At 41.7% G+C, this 18,503-nt stretch overlaps 1 protein-coding gene across 1 annotated transcript in view; it reads right to left on the bottom strand.

Moving 5' to 3' along the window:
- Positions 1-645: 645 nt before the first annotated feature.
- GPC6 (glypican 6) overlaps positions 646-18,503 on the bottom strand; it is a 1,226,659-nt gene continuing 1,208,801 nt past the window's right edge. Inside the window, exons 8-9 of the mRNA XM_004012201.5 lie at positions 10,818-10,993; positions 646-5,079 (exon numbers count right to left, since the gene is read on the bottom strand). Of these exons, the coding sequence (XP_004012250.2) occupies positions 4,877-5,079; positions 10,818-10,993 (379 nt within the window). The 3' untranslated portion in view covers positions 646-4,876. The remainder of the gene's footprint in view (positions 5,080-10,817; positions 10,994-18,503) is intronic.

The raw sequence follows: 18,503 nt of genomic DNA, 5'->3' as shown, positions 1-18,503 counted from the left end.
AAAGAATGAATACTTCCCAGATGGTGGTTTTGATAACCAGTGACTGGCACCTAGAGCAGGTGTAGTGTCAAGTAAGAGTTTAATAAAAGTCAGCTAAATGAATCTTTAGTATGTTATACAGTATTTAGCATCCCTGGGAGCATGGGAGCTTCCAGAAATAAAAAAGCAAGGCAATTTGCTAAATCTGGAAAAGTGTTAGTTCTCTTACTCCTTATTTTCTGACATTATTTATAAAGTACTGACATCAATTCTCAAGCTACTAAATTTTATTTCAGAGAAGAAATCAACACAAAAGAAGAGAGGTATAGTATCTTCGATCAGTTCAGTTCAGTTCAGTCACTCAGTTGCGTCCAGTTCTTTGCGACCCCAGGGACTGGAGCATGCCAGGCTTCCCTGTCCCTCACCAACTCCCACAGCTTGCTCAAACTCAAGACATACATTTGAAAAGCTCTAAAAATTCTAAAGTTTGAAAAGTCCTTGATTTCAAATGCCTAGTGTACTTCAGTGGGTGGTGCTGATTTAACCTGTGGTTCTTTTTCTTTTTTTAAAATATTGCAGCTTCTCAAAAGTTCTCAAACAAAATAATTCAAGAGTTCTGAAATTTAGACTATGAAAATAATTAAGAAAATGCAGAAAGGGCACTGGTAGATTTTTAAAAACTATTTTAATACAAGATTAATAGCAATTTTCTATCCAAATCAGAAATGAAAAATCTTAACCCAAATCATATTCATTTGACAGTCACATAAAATTTTAGGTTTGATTGGTGCACACATTTGTCCTGCATATATGTTATGCATATGCACACAGAGACCTCACTACGACACCAACTTGAGTTGTCTTTTCGTCGAAGTACCTCATTACAAGGCAATGTCAAAGATTTCAGTACCTACGCAACCTTCACTGAGGTTCAGATGGCCCCATGCTAGGCTGAGTCCCGTGCTGTAGCAAACTGTGTTATAGCAAGGCTCCAGGATGCATACAAATCAATACTGTCTTTGTGGAACTTGGCCTAAAACCAAACATTGGCTAATGTCTCCACCAAGGAGGAACGCACTGCAAATTGATAAGTTATGGTCTCCTTTACTCTTCTGTTAGCAAAGCTAAACTCCCCCTCTCCTCCCCTCCTTTTTCTAAAGTTAGAAGTCAGATTTGTTGGTGACTGTAAGTAAATGAGTTTGAATTTCTGCAAGTTTTGGATAAGTCAAAACGTGCATTTGCTAACCCTTCCGCCATTCATCCAACCATCTGATAATTAGCCTTGCAAAGAGAAGTAATAAAATAATCACAACTCAGGAATCTGCTAAGGTTTTATTCCTCCTTGAGGACTTTAGTTGGTGTTCAGTGTGTAGCCAAAACATGTATGTAATGGCTAAGGAATTAAAGTAGGCTAATGTCTGCAGCAGGGAATATAAATTAAATATTAGGGTTCTGCGTCCGATAATATTTTCAGAGTGTTTGATATACAGAATGCTACTTTTACAATGACTACTGCTTGTCAATGAATAATCATGTTTTTCAGTGTAGGCAAAGTAGTATTTTCTATCCCTTACAATTAAAGCAAGTAATACAAGATATTGATCTGGTTAAGACACTGTAAGGGAGTCAGATTGCTAGCGCTAATGCTGTTCTATGATGGCTCTAATCAAAGTCCTGACTTGACCTTCATTCAAATGAGAGAAGGTCATTGTGTCTGTCCTTTAATACAGAACCATAAGTGGAGCTCGAACTCATGAATTTGCAATCCATTCTTCTCTGCTTAAGACTTTAGCCTCTGTTTAGCTTTTGTTATAACATATACAAAGTATAATATACACCAATTACAGACGTGTATTTCTGTTAGAAAAATACATATTATAACTAAAGAACATGTAAATAGAGGCACTTCAATAAGCTAAGTGTTTGCAGTTATGAGCATCACCCAACTGTTTCTAGCGTCCAATTTCAGTGAGTCCGTTCCTCTCTACTCATAACAGAGGTTATGATGTGATTACAGAATTTAGGGGACTTCAAAGCAAATGAGGGCAGGTCAGGAAAAACAATGGAGTATCATTGCATCCCCTATCACTATGCTAAAATGAGAGAAATTAATTTGGTGGTGCAGGGAGGGGGAAATTCCAAAATACTTACTGAAATGGGTTAACTAGATTAAACTAATTCCCTTAGGGTACAAAAAAATTCTCATGTCAAATTAGTCTAAAAAATCATATGATGGGGTGGGATGATGATAAAAAGTGGGAAGTACAATTTGAATAATATTTTGACCACATCCATGTGGGTGACGATTACTGTGGCATCATTAACTGATAGTGATGTCAGCTTTCTGCCTGGCTCATATAGTTCACTATAGCTCACCAATATGAATAATATTGATAACAAAGGTGTGGAAACAAATGAAGCAGGCATTTATATATTATTGGTGTGTTTAGTGTGTACAGAACATGGGTTCACATTCATTAATATAAGGTGTATTCACATACATGCACAAAACCCTCTGGGGGGTGAAAGCACAGGGAAAACAAGGCATTCTGACCTATTTCACAGAAAGCAGTGCAGAAATATTTTTTCAAAAGGAAAGACTTGGAGCTTAAAGCTATGAAAACAAGTGATGACTCAAATATTCTGGAAAATCAAGATTGATTTAATTTGTATTGCACCTTAATTACTGGAGAAAGACAATACTGATTTCTGAACATACAATGCAATGAGCAACATAATTGATTGGTCCTTCATAGAGATGCTTTATGTGTAATTGGTGCTAGGAAGCTGAAGTTTGGCGGTGAAATGAGTGGTTTTCTAGAAGTATGGAATGCCGAATTAGATTAAGTGTCAATTTCCTAAAGATTTAAATGAAAAGATGCCACAAAGTCTCTCAGAATCCTACGTTCCATATTTTGTTAGGCATACAATAGCAAGAGATGCTTCTAAATACTTTCCGTTTTGCAAAAGTGCTCAAATATACTTAATACTATTGTGCTGCATGTGTTCTACTTAAGTGTGATGACTAAATCAATAACTAATTATAATTTTGATGAGTATGGAGATAAAAAATATCACTTATGTGTCATGACTGCTAATGGGTTCGTTAACATGTGACTGGCATACTATGGTGTCTTGAAACATTACTTTTCCCAACCCCAGAAGCATCATAGAAATCAAAAAATAAAAGACATGGATAGCCAACTGTATTCATAAAGCCCCAGTTTGGTTTATTTTGCTTCTCTCTGTCAAGGGGAGCATCATGCCTGGCTTTGGCACACTTGGTGGAAGAGTTAGGCTATAAATCAGCCTGTTAAATTAGGACATCTCTCCAAGTGCCAAGCAGGAATCCTAGGCTGAAGGCGTTGTCCTGAAAGCAATGGTTTTGCATGAATAATACATTCCTTGCACATACAGTTTCCATGACCGGTACAGTTCTGCACACCCATGGCTCTGCCCATGAGTTAGGTACAGTGTGGAGCACCCAGGGCAAAGCACACTCATGTGAGAAAGGTGTGCCCTGGCAAACTTTTAATAAATGGACAGTTAGATACGTAAAAAGTTCTCTTTCTTGATTCTTGGTGCTCACAGATAATTGAGGAATCCCTTCTCTGAGCAGCACAAAACAAGAAGAGCTGGTTGACAAAACATTTTCGTTACAAAGGTGTGTCAACCCTGAGCTTGGAATTAAGAAGTTAAAATCTGTGATTTATATATATATAGATATAAAAATAGATGATCATACTAAGACTAAAAAAGTGAAAGAAATCTCCATGTCAATACTATATATATATATTTTTTGTCTTGACGTTTTTTGTTGTTGTGAGTTATTTTGTAAGAGAATGCCCTTGTGATGCAGAAACCAATTGACACAAAGGAAATAGTTAAAAATCAAAACTCACTTATGGATCGAATTGTTCAGCGGTTCATTAAAAGAACTCTTCTTTGGGGGAGGGTATGAGCACAGGGCAGAAACATTTGATTCATGTCAAGCCTGTGGCTAAAGCAAAGCGATTGTATTGTTGATGATTGTTTTCATTTCAGACCCTTGAGGGGGATGAGTTCATGCAGGTGTCCACTAGTAACTGAAAATGAAGCAAAAAGTCTGTGCCAATTGGATACAGTGGACAGACACTGTATATAAAGTGTATAATTAAAAGAATTAAGAAAAATGATGCTATTACTGAAATTGAAATCGGGCAAGGTAAGGAGAGATGCTGAGCTGTAGCAAATTTTGCTCTTATAGTAAAGATGGAATTCTAAATTTACCCTCAGTACCTCCAAATCAGCTGGGGCATTTTGTGTTTAGTGTGCAAGACCTCCAAGACAACAGTGTTTTTTCACTACATAAAAAAAAATGTCAAACTTTCTCCCCATAAGCATTTTGTAACCCTGATTTGTTACTGAAAAGCTTACACTGGGAGCTGGCTGGCAATGCCAAACTTACGGCATTAAAAGCTCTTTTATTTTTCTCTCTTGTTTGCTTCTTTGTTCCAATTGCAGTTGTCTTGGGGTTTGGCCTGGTTTTGCAAGGAAAATTATCTTTTCTTCCTATTTTTTTTTAATGGGAAAAAAAAAACTCACAACGTGAGATTCCTTTACTTCTGCAGCATAAAAGCAAATGAAGGTAAGAAAATCTCCTGGTACGAAAGATTTGAGTAAGAATTCTCTAGAATAAACAAGGTCCCCACAGATAGCTGAAGGAAAGAGGAAGCAGTCCAGTCTGGCGCCTGGTACTCTTTGGGAAAATAAAAAGGGAGGCAGAGTACAGTACTGCCCTCTTCTCGGAAACCGGTAAGTTTTTGTGGCATGGTCCACTGTCCAAGGGTGTAAGAAAAGAAGTGAGTTGGCCGTTCCAATAGCTAAAATGCAGTTTCATCTGACTGAAAACCCAGGATTATCTGCACAGTCTCTGCAGTGCCAGGGCGACGCAGACGAGAGATCCTGAGAGCAGGGACAGGCCTGGCTGGGTGGCAGAAGAGTCTACTCCTCTCCGGTCGGGATCCACCGCAGGGGCCTCTGTGGTGACAAACTCAAACTCTGTAGGACACACGTCATCCATGCACCCACTGCCACTCCCCGAGCCGCTGGATTCGTCGCCTGGCATGGACAGATGGAAAAAGAGTTAGCGCTAGGCCAGCAAAGAGTGGGACGCAAAAGAATTTGGGCATGTTGGTAGAAGACCTCCTCATCCCACCCTACTAGGTTTATTTTATTTATTTATTTTTAAATTTATATATGTATTTTAATTGGAGGCTAATTACTTCACAAGATTGTAGTGGTTTTTGCCATACATTGACATGAATCAGCCATGGGTGAACATGTGTTCCCCATCCTGAAACCCCCTCCCACCTTCCTCCCCATTCCATCCCTCAGCGTCATCCCAGTGCACCAGCCCTGAGCTCCCTGTCTCATGCATGGAACCTGGACTGGCGATCTATTTCACATATGGTAATATACATGTTTCAGTGCTATTCTCTCAAATCATCCCACCTTTGCCTTCTCCCACAGAGTCCAAAAGTCTGTTCTTTACATCTGTGTCTCTTTTGCTGTCTCGCATATAGGGTCATCGTTACCATCTTTCTAAATTCCATACATATGCATTAATATACTGTATTGGTGTTTTTCTTTAATGGACAGGTTTGTGATGGGTAGGTGGACTATACCTAAATAAAAAGCAGAGACATCACTATGCTGACAAAAGTCCATTTTATAGTCAAAGCTATGGGTTTTCCAGTAGTCATGTATGGATGTGAGAGCTGGACAAGGTTGAGCAACAAACAACTGATGCTTTTGAACTGTGGTGCTGGAGAAGACTCTTGAGAGTCCCTTGGACAGTAGAGAGATCAAACCAGTCCATCCTAAAGGAAATTAACCCTGAATATTCATTGGAAGGACTGATGCTGAAGCTTCAATCCTTGGGCCACCTGATGTAAAGAGTCGACTTGTTTGAAAAGATATCCGAAGTTACCCAACTAAAAAAACACGGGAAGCCCAGATCCAGTGAGAGGCCATACCCACCATGTTGGAATCTGAAATGAATTTCATATTCTGGCCAATATTTCAATTACTTTAACAACTTTCATTCTTTGCTCATTTTCAAAACTCAGAGCCATTGTTCTCAGGAGATATCATGCTTTTAGAAAGGATTTTGAAAGGATATTTTAAAGGAAACCATTGAAGAGGAAAACCAACAATGGAAGTAAGAAATCAGAGAATGGCAGCATGTAATTGTGGAAGGCACAGCTGGTTATGACCATTTTGGGCACTTTTTCCACTGCTGTTCTCCTCCTAAGTGCAAGGATGGATTCTGACTTGACCGTTGGTTGACAAACCATGGCCTGCAGGGCTGCTACTTGTTTCTGTATGGCTCTCAAGCCTGGGCTTCTCAAGTGGCACAGGTGGTAATGAATCCGCCTGCCAATGCAGGAGATGCAGGAAATAACGTTTCGATCCCTGGATTGGGAAGATCCCTTGGAGGACAGCTTGGCAACCCTCTCTAGTATTCTTGGCTGGAGAATCCCATGGACAGTGGAGCCTGGCAGGTTACAGTCCATAGGTTTACAAAGAGTCGGACATGCCTGAAAAGATTTAGCACGCACGCACCCAAGAATGACTTTGTATAATCCCAAGAATCATTTTTATATATTCAAGTGTTTGAAAAAACACAAATGAGGAATAACATTTTGCGATATGTAAATAGTGTATATCTGAAATCTAAACCTCAGTGTCCGTATGTAAAGTTACATTGGAACAGAGTCATGGTCACTCACTTATGGATTGTTTAATTCTGCATTCATGTATGGCCCTCCAAGCTGGACATATTTAATATGTGGCTATTTACAGAAAATTTTGCCATTCTCTGCTTCAAACCAACGCCCAGGTGTCCACCTAGTATGCTTTCTCAGCCTGGCATCTGACCTGCCTGCCCAAAATGCCTTCTGGGACTGCTCTGTTCCCACTTCTGACCACTTGGTTCATGATTCTTAAACCCTGTATCTCAGACTTGGGTCTCAGGTAAGTCTCCATCCATTCATTACTGGTTGCAGTGGTTTAGTTGCTAAGTTGTGTCTGACTTTTTTCGACCATATGGATTATAGTCCACCAGGCTCCACTGCCCATGGAATTTCCCAGGCAAGAATACTGGAGTGGGTTGTCATTTCTTTCTCTAGGGAGTCTTGCCAAACCTAGGGATTGAATCTGGGTCTCCAGCATTGACATGAAGATTCTTTTACCAACTGAGCATCCATTACTAGCTATGTGAAAGTGCTTATCTCCATTTGCAACTCTATTATTTAACTGTTTGCTTTCTTGTTCCCTCCCTGAGAACGTATACTTGTTGAGGAAGGGCAGACACTTTGTATATACTGTTCATTTCTGTATCTGCATTGGCTTTAATGATCCCTGGCATACAGTAGGTGCACAATAATAATTACTTACTGAATAATTAAATATGCCTTGGTCACTTTTTTCAACTTGTTTCCTCAACTCAGTACCTATTGACAATAACATTTACCTTGTTGAGGATGGTGAAGACCCCCTGATAAAATGTGACAGCGCCAAACCCAATGTGTACAATGATGCTTGATAGGAAATATATTATTCCTCCAGAAAAGACGACTTAGATTTTAATGGGCTGTCTTTTATTTAAGTCAGTTAGCCTTGCTAGGCCCTGCTTGTTCACCTGTAAAAATGAGACTAGTCCTATCTACTTCATAGAATTGTTATAGGCTGAGATAAGTGTTATAAGTGAGATAATGTTCCTGGGAGGGCTTCGGAAATGTAGTAATGGTAAACACAGAAATGACATTTACTATTTCCCCCATGTACTCCATGGAGTCCATTCAATAGACCTAAATGTCTCCCTGCTGGTCTGAAATGGTGATGTATATATTGAGCTGCTCCACAAAGCCTAGTGCCATCTTGGCTGCTAGACAGTGGTACTGAAGAAAAGCCAAGATGACGTCAGGACTCTTCCAATACCGCCCCACTAAGCAAGGCTCAACTCAGCACAACTTTATTTATTTATTAAACTTTTTTCAACTTTTTTCGGCTATATCACATGACATGCAGAATCTTAGTTCCCGGACCAGGAATAGAACCACATCCCCTATAGTAGAAGTTCGATGTCTTAACCACTGAATCGCCAGGGAAGTCCCAGTGTAATTTCTGTTTTCTTAATGAGACATCTAAAATACCACATAAGAGCACTTGAATATACTATACCAGGTTCTTAACATTTTCTCTAATTTATCTTTAGTGGCTTTCACAAGGGGGAAAATGCCCATTAATTAAATTCAGAGATATCACAGTTGCTAAGGGAATTGTTTTAAACACTGGTATTATGAACAAGAAGTTACATAACCTTTACAGATATTATTGAGGTGATTTAGAATATTAAAAATGTGGTAAGCAAATAATGATGGGAAATTTTAGCTGAGAAAAATAATGGCTCCATCTCTTTCTGAAAAGGAATCACAAATGCAGGTATTTAAGGGGCGAGTTTTAAAAATGTCAGAAGCAATAATGGTGATGATGACTATAAGATGTGATAGTGGTTTATAAGACAGACGCTATCCTAAAATAAGCTTCCCTGGTGGCTCAGATGGTAAAGAATTTGCCTGCAATGCAGGAGACCTGGCTTCAATCCCTGGGTCAGGAAGATTCCCTGGAGAAGGAAATGGCAATCTATTCCAGTATTCTTGCCTGGGAAATCCCGTAGACAGAGGAGCCTGGTGGGTGATAGTCCATGGGGTCAAAAAGAGTCAGGCATGACTGAACGACTAATACTTTCACCCTAAAACAGGAGGTCAAGTTTGGTGCTGAAGTTACAGCAAAGTGATACTGAGTGTTGCTGATTTTTATTTTCTTTTTGGGGGAAATGGAGCAGGATGTCTTCTCCAGGACGTATCTTAAGTTTTGCTGATTGATATGTATACAACCTCTTCAGGTCAGAGAGGAGAGAGAACCAAGGCCAACATCAACTAATTCTTATGTATCTTGAATTATTTAATTCAATAGTCATTCTCTGATGACAAAGTGCTTTATTAGATAGAGAAGATAAAAAAGATAAATTGAGAGTGAAGCTAAGAAATGAGCAGGGGAGAAGCAGCAAAGGCTAAAACCTAGTGTAATTTTCTCTTCTGAAGAGGGAAGGAGACATTTAGCAAAGAGGCAGAGAAATACTCGGAGGACTGAGAAAGTTTAGAGCAAATTTATCAGGTTGGCAACGATCCTGCACTTAGAAAGTTAATTTTTGAGTTATTTTAAGTGGAATTAAGCTCTAAAAATTTTCTGCAGGGGAAAACTCAGTAGAATGATGGTGAAGACTCAGATGACTTCATGTCTCCCATCTGTAACTTGTTTCTTTCTATCTCATTAATTCAAGCACATAGCATCATCTTTTGCTTCAGCGACCAAATTACAGAATCACTGGCAACTCCACATCTTATGTTCAAGGAATCTTCTCCCAAGAACTCTCTCTATAAGAATATATATTTAAAAAAGCCAACAAAACAGAAAACAAACAAACAAACACACACACAAAAAAACCCTTGCTTTTATAGTTACACATCTAGAAACCACTTAGACAAAACCCAAATATGGTTACTTTCATTCAACATGCACTTAACAGGCTTTCAAAATCACTTTTGGTACTTTGTAATCTTTAATAAAATAGTCGTGTAATATTACATCAGCATTTTAGTATTTCACTCAAGATTTCCGATACAACAGTCAGTGGGTCATGCATGCGCACAATTAGAGAACAATGAACTGACTTCACGGCACATGAGATATTCATCTTAGCTCTTTCACACATGGCCTCAAACGAACCTCCCAACAATCCTAACTCAGGTATGCTTCCCTGACGTGATCTTGAGTGATCGTGAGGACATTCTTCTCTTGGCAGTTGGGAGGAAGGATGGAAGTTTGAGGCAGAGACATAAGTGCTGATGGGGAAGGGGGGAGGGGAAAACATTACTTTGCTGTCTTGTAGTCAATGGATTAACTGGCAGATGAAACTGAACTTTAGTTTTGGTACAGTTGAAAGTCAGCCACTGAAACTACTCCTTAAGAGCAGCTATGATTTTAGTCATATCCTAAAGAAAGATCAGGGCTCTGCCCAAAGGACTACAAAGAACTTTGCAGATGGGGTTAGAATGACACAAAAGAGCCAAGGTAAAAATTATGATAAACTTATTCATAAAACAGAGACAGGCTTACAGACTCAGAGAACGAACTTATGGTTACCAGGAGGAAAGCGGGGGAAGGATTGTTTGGGAGTCTGGGATCACTAGGTACACACTGCTATACTGAAAATGAATAACCAGCAAGGACCAGCTGTATAGCACAGGGAATGATGCTCAACATTCTGTGATAACCTGAATGGGAAAAGATTTTGCAAAAGAATAGACACAAGTATATGTAGAGCTGAATCACTTTGCTGTACACCTGAAACCAGAACAATGTTGTTAAACATCTCTGTTGATGTTGAGTCGCTAAATTGTGTCTGACTCTTTGCAACCCCATGGACTGTAGCCCACCGGGCTCCTCTGTCCATGGGGTTTCCCAGGCAAGAATACTGGAGTGGGTTACCATTTCCTCCTCCAGGGGAATCTTCCTGACCCAGGGATCGAACCCGAGTCTCTTGCATCTCCTGCCTTGGCAGGCAGACTCTTTACCGCTGAGCAATCAGGGAGGCTCTGTAAACAACAAGTCTCCAATACAAAACAAAAATTAAAAAAATAAAATAAAATTCTTTCTTTAAAAAAGCAAATTACAGAATGATCTTCTATAACGGTTTTCACTCTGGAGGGTGCCGATAAAGGCTATCTTACTTGTGTCCTGGAAGTTGACGTCATTGCCATTGTATGCGTTCTTCAGTTTGTTGGTCATCACGCGGAGAGCCATGATCTGTTGCCTGATGAACGTGTCGGGCCGCGTGATGTCCACGTCCACCTCTGGGTTGTTGATCTGGTTGGTCAGCCCGTCATTCATGATTTCAGGCAGGTATCTGGAGGGCACAGAGAGAGAGACCAGTTGGGGTGAGGCAGGAGCGACCTTGAAACCAGATTTTGTCACGCTCTTTCTAACTGTGAACCCGAACGTCAGCAAAACCTGGGCTTGGTTTCCTGGAAAAAACGCCAAGCAGTGAAAACAAGGGATACGTTTTCCCAGAGAGAAAGATGTGGCTAAAATGGCTTCAGAGCTGTCTCTAAATGGCACTAAATTCTCATGTAGGTTTGCCTACAAATAAATGCTCCCCTGAGGACTTCCAGAAACTATTCCTTAAAATTAATTTGTCTTCCTCCATCCCAAACGTTAAGATGGTTAAATCAAGGACTTGACAGCTCACTCAGTGATCCTATGAATTTTGCTAGTAGGACCAGAACTTGTACATTATACATGACCTTAGAGGGTTCCTTTGTACGTGGGTGCTCTTCCTCAATTGAGGAGGTCTGATCCCAGGTTTTAATCAGAACAAACTTCTGGATACAAAAAACCATCTTTGGAAAGTTGGAGGAGCAACCAGTGATCACTGGAATATTTTAAGTGTCCATTAGGATTTTTAGTTTGTACTAGAATCTTGGGTCTAACTCGTCACTGAGTAGAAGAGTAAAATCTAATGTCAAATTTATATCACTGTTTTTTAAAACTTGTGATCACGTCAAATTGTCAGTCCTTCCAATGTCAACTGCTTAAGCTGCCCACGTGCATTTATACCAGCAGAGACTGAAGACCTTAGCAAAGTGCTTGCAGCGCCAGACTCCTTACTCTTGCGACCCGTCTGCTTTCTGCCCCTCTCCTCGTCTCACAGGGTTCTCACACATGCTTCTTTCCTGTTTCCTGTGTCCCAAGTTGGAGTGCAGGGGGCTACAGCAGCTTCAGAATTCCTTGCCTCCCCTGACCCCCATCTTTCCATCCTGCTGCTGCTGCTGCTAACTCACTTCAGTCGTGTCCGACTGTGCGACCCCATAAACGGCAGCCCACCAGGCTCCCCCATCCCTGGGATTCTCCAGGCAAGAACACTGGAGTGGGTTGCCATTTCCTTCTCCAATGCATGAAAGTGAAAAGTGAAAGTGAAGTCGCTCAGTCGTGTCTGACTCTTCGCGACCCCATGGACTGCAGCCCACAAGGCTCCTCTGTCCATGGGATTTGCCAGGCAAGAGTACTGGAGTGGGGTGCCATTGCCTTCTCCGTCTTTCCATCCTAGCGCATCCTAAATGACCTGTCTGGCTAACCTTCACAAAATACTGCTTCTGTCATGTCATGCTTCTGTCGCTAATCTCCATGGGGTGCTTACTAAATGCCAGTCATTGTGTTAAGCACTTTACCTGCATTACAAAAATTCGGTTTCCCAGCAGATCTAGGAGGTAGGTACTATTTTATCCCCATTTTGTGTAATAGAAAATGGAGGCTTAGTTACTGTGCAGTCACAGAGCTAATGGATCTAACTTCAGAGCCCATGTGTCCAAACACTCCATCATATTGCCTGTTTGATCACAAACTCCAATTCACACTTTATGGCTCAGCACTCCAAGCTCATTTCTACCTCCTCTCTACTTTCTCAGGTTTCAATTCTCCTTTCAAGGGACACTCCTTGCCTTATGCAATCTTCCCCAGGGATTCATCTTATCTTTGCTGGCAATGTACTTTTCCATTTAAGTTCCAAATATCTTTAAAGACCCAGGTCAATCCTCATTTTCTCTTTAAGATATTTTCCAGCTTTTAGGGACTTGCTCATTCTTTCCTGCTTCCCAGGTGGCACAGTGGTAAAGAATCTGCCTGCCAATGCAGGAGATTCGGGTTTGATCCTTGGGTGGGGAAGATCCCCTGGAGGAAGAAATGGCAACCTGCACCAGGATTCTTGTCTGGAAAATCTCATGGATGGAGGAGCCTGGAGGGCTACAGTCCACTGGGTCCCATAAAGTCGGACACAACTTAGTGACTTAGCATGCACGCCATTCTTTCCTAGGGCTTCCAAGTTTGGCAGGGTATTTTGGGCATTGCACCAAGTCATCTACTGAGAGAGGGAGATGGGGCCGAAGGCCAGCCCAAATGCACCTGCAGGGCACCATTCACCATGCCTTTTTCTTTCCTTTCCTTTTCTTCTGTGGGAATCTTTTTAGTTTAGAAAATTACACTATACACCAAAGTAAAGACAATAGTGTAATGAACCCTCGCATACCCATCTGGGTGCTTTTTCCCCATAATTCCTAGAAAGGCACTATATTTGTCTGGGTCCTGGCAAGAAACAGATGGCACACTCAAAGGAGCAATAAAGAGAGTTAAAGAAGAGACAGTTTACAGAGGTGTGAACAGGGTTGAAGGAAGCCAGTGTGATGAAGAACCCTGGGGCTGGCAACAGCAGAACGGCCAGAAGGGACGGAGCTGTTACCAGAATGCACGGGCTCTGAAGCCATGGAATGTGGCCGGAAGATGCTGTAGCTGCCAAAGCAAGGTCCCTCAAGGAGGGAGCAGAGGATATCCTGACCTCTCCAGTCCCTCCTTCTGACCTCTGGCTGCTGCCTCTCATTGGCTGAACCCAACTGGAAGCCAGAAGGAAGGGCTATCCAGCTGATGGTGGTATGTAATGTTCTTCTTTAGGACATAGACCAAGGTTGGAAGGATGAAGAGCAGATCTCAAGGAGGGCGGGGGGGGGGGGTGCCAGGACATCCAGCCCAGGCATCTGATGGACTGGTGGCAGCCCTGCCTAGTTGCTATCATTAGCATTCTTCAACTGCCTCTCCTGATGTGGCTTGAAAGCTGAGAAAAACTTCCCTTCCTCAGAGAAGGTGGGATGATATGAGAGAGTAGTATTGAAACATATACATGGAAAGCGAAAGTCGCTCAGTCGTGTCCGACTCTTTGAGACCCTATGGACTGTCCATGGAATTTTCCAGGCCAGAATACTAGAGTGGGTAGCCTTTCCCTTCCTCAGGGGATCTTCCCAACCCAGGGATCAAACCCAGGTCTCCTGCATTGCAGGTGGATTCTTTACCAACTGAGCCACAAGGGAAGCCCACTACCATATGTAAATGAATAGCCAGAGGGAGTCTGATGTATGATGCAGGGAGCCCAAAGTCAGAGCTCTGCGGCAACGTAGATGAGTGGGATGGGGAAAGAGGTGGGAGGGAAGTTCTTGAGGGAGGGGACATATGTATTCCTAATGCTGATTCATGTTGTTTGTATGGGAATAACCATCACAGTATTGTAAATTAATTATCCTCTAATTAAAATAAATATATAAAAATAAGAAATTTGCCCTTCCTCTATTTTGTCCTTCCTATGTACATATACAATATACTTGTGCTTAAAATTCTTCCCCTTCCTGCAGGTGATTTTGCAAGTTTCCAAAACCAAAGGCTCTGTCCATCAGCCTCCAAAAGAAATAAAAATACACAAAGAAACTTTTATATTTAAGCCATTTTTCAGGCAATGAAATCTTATGCGTGATGTATTTGTGCTCGAACTGGTTTACCCATCCCCACCCAGGGACTGAACCTGGGTCTCCTGCCTTGCAGGCAGAGTTTTTACCATCTGAGCCACCAGGGAAGCCCCATTTTACACCAGACGTCTCCGAATAAGCTCCATGTCTTTATCCATATCTTGAACAACTGACATGATCATGAACATTCATGATGTTCATTGCATAATGAAAAATAAAACACACAGAGTGCACTTCAAATTCTGTTCCATAAAACTTCATTGCATTTACTGCCTTAAAAAAATGTCCTAATTGAAATGAAAAAGAGTCAGGGAGCTATATTTATTTATTTTTATAGTAAAGTGTAACTTCTGTGCTGCCTTTTCATACATCTGGTATACCAATAAAACTTTGTTAGATTCTGAGATTGTTTTCCTGATATACATTCTGAAATATGACATTGATTGACTATTACTGACATTCAATTATATGTGCCAGGTTTGGTGAGTTCTACCTAATCACTAAAGTGAAGTCGCTCAGTTGTGTCCGACTCTTTGCGACCCCGTGGACTGTAGCCCACCAGGCCCCTCCGTCCATGGGATTCTCCAGGCAAGAATACTGGAGTGGGTTGCCATTTCCTTCTCCAGGGGAATCTTCCTGACCCAGGGATCGAACCCAGGTCTCCCACGTTGCAGGCAGATGCTTTAACCTCTGAGCCACGAGGGAAGCCCAAAGCCCATTGAAATACACAACCTAAGGGTCGGCCAGCCTCTGCTGGCACAGAAGCAGAGGGGCTGAAAGGTGCTCATGGGCTCTGGTGTTGTCCCTTAACATTCTGAACAGTGATCCCTATGGCTATACCTGTGCTGAGTCAGAGGAGGGCTTTGTTTCTTTCAGCTGCTGTGTGCATGGCCCAGCTAGCTGAGACTCATTTATCAGAAGCCGACTGCGATAGCTTACATGGAATGCTACCCTTGGGAGTTTGAGCACACAGGAACAATACAAGACTGCCAAAGAAACCCAGCCTCTAACTGTGTCTGCCAATGCTCAGCCATTTACAATAAAAACAAGTAACAATGAACCTATGTCCTTAAGAACCTTTCTTCCTTTCAGTGTATTCAAAGGGGAACTTTAGAGACTATATGGAAACTTACAGCGAAAAACACAGTTGGAAAAGAAAATGGCTGTTTTGTCACCGCAGGGGCACATCCTGAGGCCATATTTGTGGATGTCCAGAGTGCAGCCTGGGGGATCCCTGGAAGCCCAGTTCAGCGCCAGCTCATTTATTTGTTGCCTCTCTTGTTTGATCTCTTTGTGCTGTGCGCTGTGCTTAGTTGGTCAGTCAAGTCTGATTCTGTGACCCCATGGACAGAGGAGCCTGACAGGCTGCAGTCCATGGGGATTCTCTAGGCAAGAATTTTGGAGTGGGTTGCCCTGCCCTTCTCCAGGGGATCTTCCCAACCCAGGGATCGAACCCAGGTCTCCTGGGTTGCAAGTGGATTCTTGACCATCTGAGCCACTGGGGAAGCTATCCTGAAGAATGGATGCACCTTTGAGCCCATAATATTCTTCCCTTAATTTGATCTTGCACCAGCTCTTTGACGTGAGGGCATTTTTGTACCATCATGGTTTTGGGAGACATGGGAAGGGAAGAGAATGTTGCTACAGAGAGCCCAGGTTCTGAGACTGGCTCCACATTTAACTGGGGCAGGGAAAGCCCAGAAATGACCAACTGGAGGGGTGTCACTATTTGCCACTACCTTGTGCTGTGGTGTGGAAAGTAAGTGGCATCCAGGAAGAGCCAAGCATAGCTTCCCCATTTTGTTACCCTTTATTTTCTAAGACCACATGTAGGGGCTAAATCATTGGCAGTTTGGCAGAATTATATATCTTCTCATCTGCTATGATCTATTTGCTTGTATTCTCCCCAGATCTACCTGTTGAAAACCTGATGCCCAAAGTGATAGGATTAGATGGAGAGGCATTTGATCAAGAAGGCTCTGCGCTCGTGATTGGGACTAGAGCCCTTATAAAGAAGGCCACACAGGGCTTCCCAGCCCCTCTGCCAGGTGAGAATATGATTAGAAGCCTTCCCAGAAGGGGTTCTGGTGTAAGATATCACTGTGGAGCTTGTGTGATGAGTGACTCAGCCAGCACAGCAGGCATGCTTGACCCAGGACGCTGCTGTCAGTGGGCTCGGGATGGATGGAGCATGGAGAAATATCAACTCCTGCTCAAGCTAGAGGGAACGTAAAATGCCGCAGCACTATGGAAAACAGGATGGCAGCTCTTCAAAACAGTAAAAATAGAGCTACCATCTGATCCAGCAATTCCACTTCTGGGTATATATCCAAAAAAATTGCAAGCAAGGACTCAAATAGATATTTCTCTGTTGACAGCAGCATTATTTACAACAGTCAGAAGTGGAAGCGAACCAGGTGCCCAGTGAAAGATGAATGCATAAGCAAAAAGTGGTCTATACATAAAATAATTCAGCCTTACAAAGGAAGAACGGGAACTCCCTGGTGGTCCAGTGGTTAGGACTCCATGCTTTCAACGCCGAGGACTCAGGTTCAATCCCTGGTCAGGAACTAAGATCTGGTAAGTTTGGCAAACCACATGGCACAGCCAGAAAAAAAAAAAAATTCTGACACATGTTAACATGCCAACAGGGGAAGGATAAGATGGTTGGATGGCATCACCGGCTCAATGGACATGAGTTTGAGAAAGCTCTGGGAGTTGGTGAAGGACAGGGAAGCCTGACTTGCTGCAGCCCATGGCATCACAAAGAGTCGGACACGACTGAGCGACTGAACGACAACAAAAACAACAACATGCCAACATGGATGAATCTTAAAGACATCATGCTAAGTGAAATAAGCTGATCACAGAGGGACAAATGTATAATTTCACTTATGTAAGGCACCTGGAATAGTCAAATTTGCAGACATAAAGTAGAACAGTGGTGGCTGGGACTGGGGGCGGGGAAGGGAGGTGTGGGGAATTATTGTTTATGAGTGTGGAGCTTTAGCTGAGGAAGGTGAAGATTTCTGTGGCTGGATGGCAGTGATGGGCACACAATCCTGTGAATATACTTAATGCCACTCAACTGGATACTTGAAAAATGGCAGAAATGTTAAAATCCATGTTATATATGTTTTACCATGGTTTTAAAAAGCCTAACTTTTAAGTACCATTTTTCTAAAGTTCTTGAGAACTTTCCTATTTTTCCTTTCTGCATTTTTCTGGGCGGCTGCAAAGTGGGATTATTCAAAACATACTGTGACTTTAGGTTTTAAGTGGACTTATAAATTCTTGAAGACTTTTGAGCTGGAGTTGTCTGTGGCCTTAGGTACTCCAAAGAGATGGGACACTGAGACATGGTCAAAGGCACAGAGGCTGACCCAGGACACCTGAGATCTCTCTGGAATCCAGCAGTGTGATTGTGGGCAACTAACTTAGCTACTATATATATATATGTATATGTATATAATATGAAAAGTGAAAGTAGGAGTGTTAGTTGCTCAGTCAAGTTCGACTCTTGGCAGCTCCGTGGACTGTAGCCCACCAGGCTTCTCTGTCCATGGAATTCTCTAGGTAAGAATCCTGGAGTGGGTTGCCATTTCCTTCTCCAAGATGTCTTTCTGACCCAGGGATTGAAACTGGGCCTCCTGCATTGCAGGCAGATTCTTTACCTACTGAATCACCAGGGAAGCCCATATATAGTATGTATATATATATATATATATATATATATACACACACACTATATATGTATATACATACTAAGTACTGTATATATACATACATATATATGCTGTGTCTATATATATATATATATATATACACACACACACACAGCACTATCCATATAATATAAAAGCCATCATATAAGGGATATAACTCTATGTACATATCTATACATATAATATTTACATCATTTGTTTCATAAGCTGCCATATTAAGTGAAGTGATATGAAATTGCTTGACAAATATAATATACTATACAATTGCAATGCCCCCTTATGAAAATTAAGTTGTTAACATGGCTCCCTCAAATGCTGAACCTGTTTCTTAGGAGGGCTGACAGCAGCA

Source organism: Ovis aries, chromosome 10, assembly GCF_016772045.2.
Source record: "Ovis aries strain OAR_USU_Benz2616 breed Rambouillet chromosome 10, ARS-UI_Ramb_v3.0, whole genome shotgun sequence".
Taxonomy (NCBI): Eukaryota; Metazoa; Chordata; class Mammalia; order Artiodactyla; family Bovidae; genus Ovis; species Ovis aries.
The sequence above is the reverse complement of the archived record's forward strand: the minus strand, read 5'-3'. Positions and strand labels throughout refer to the sequence as shown.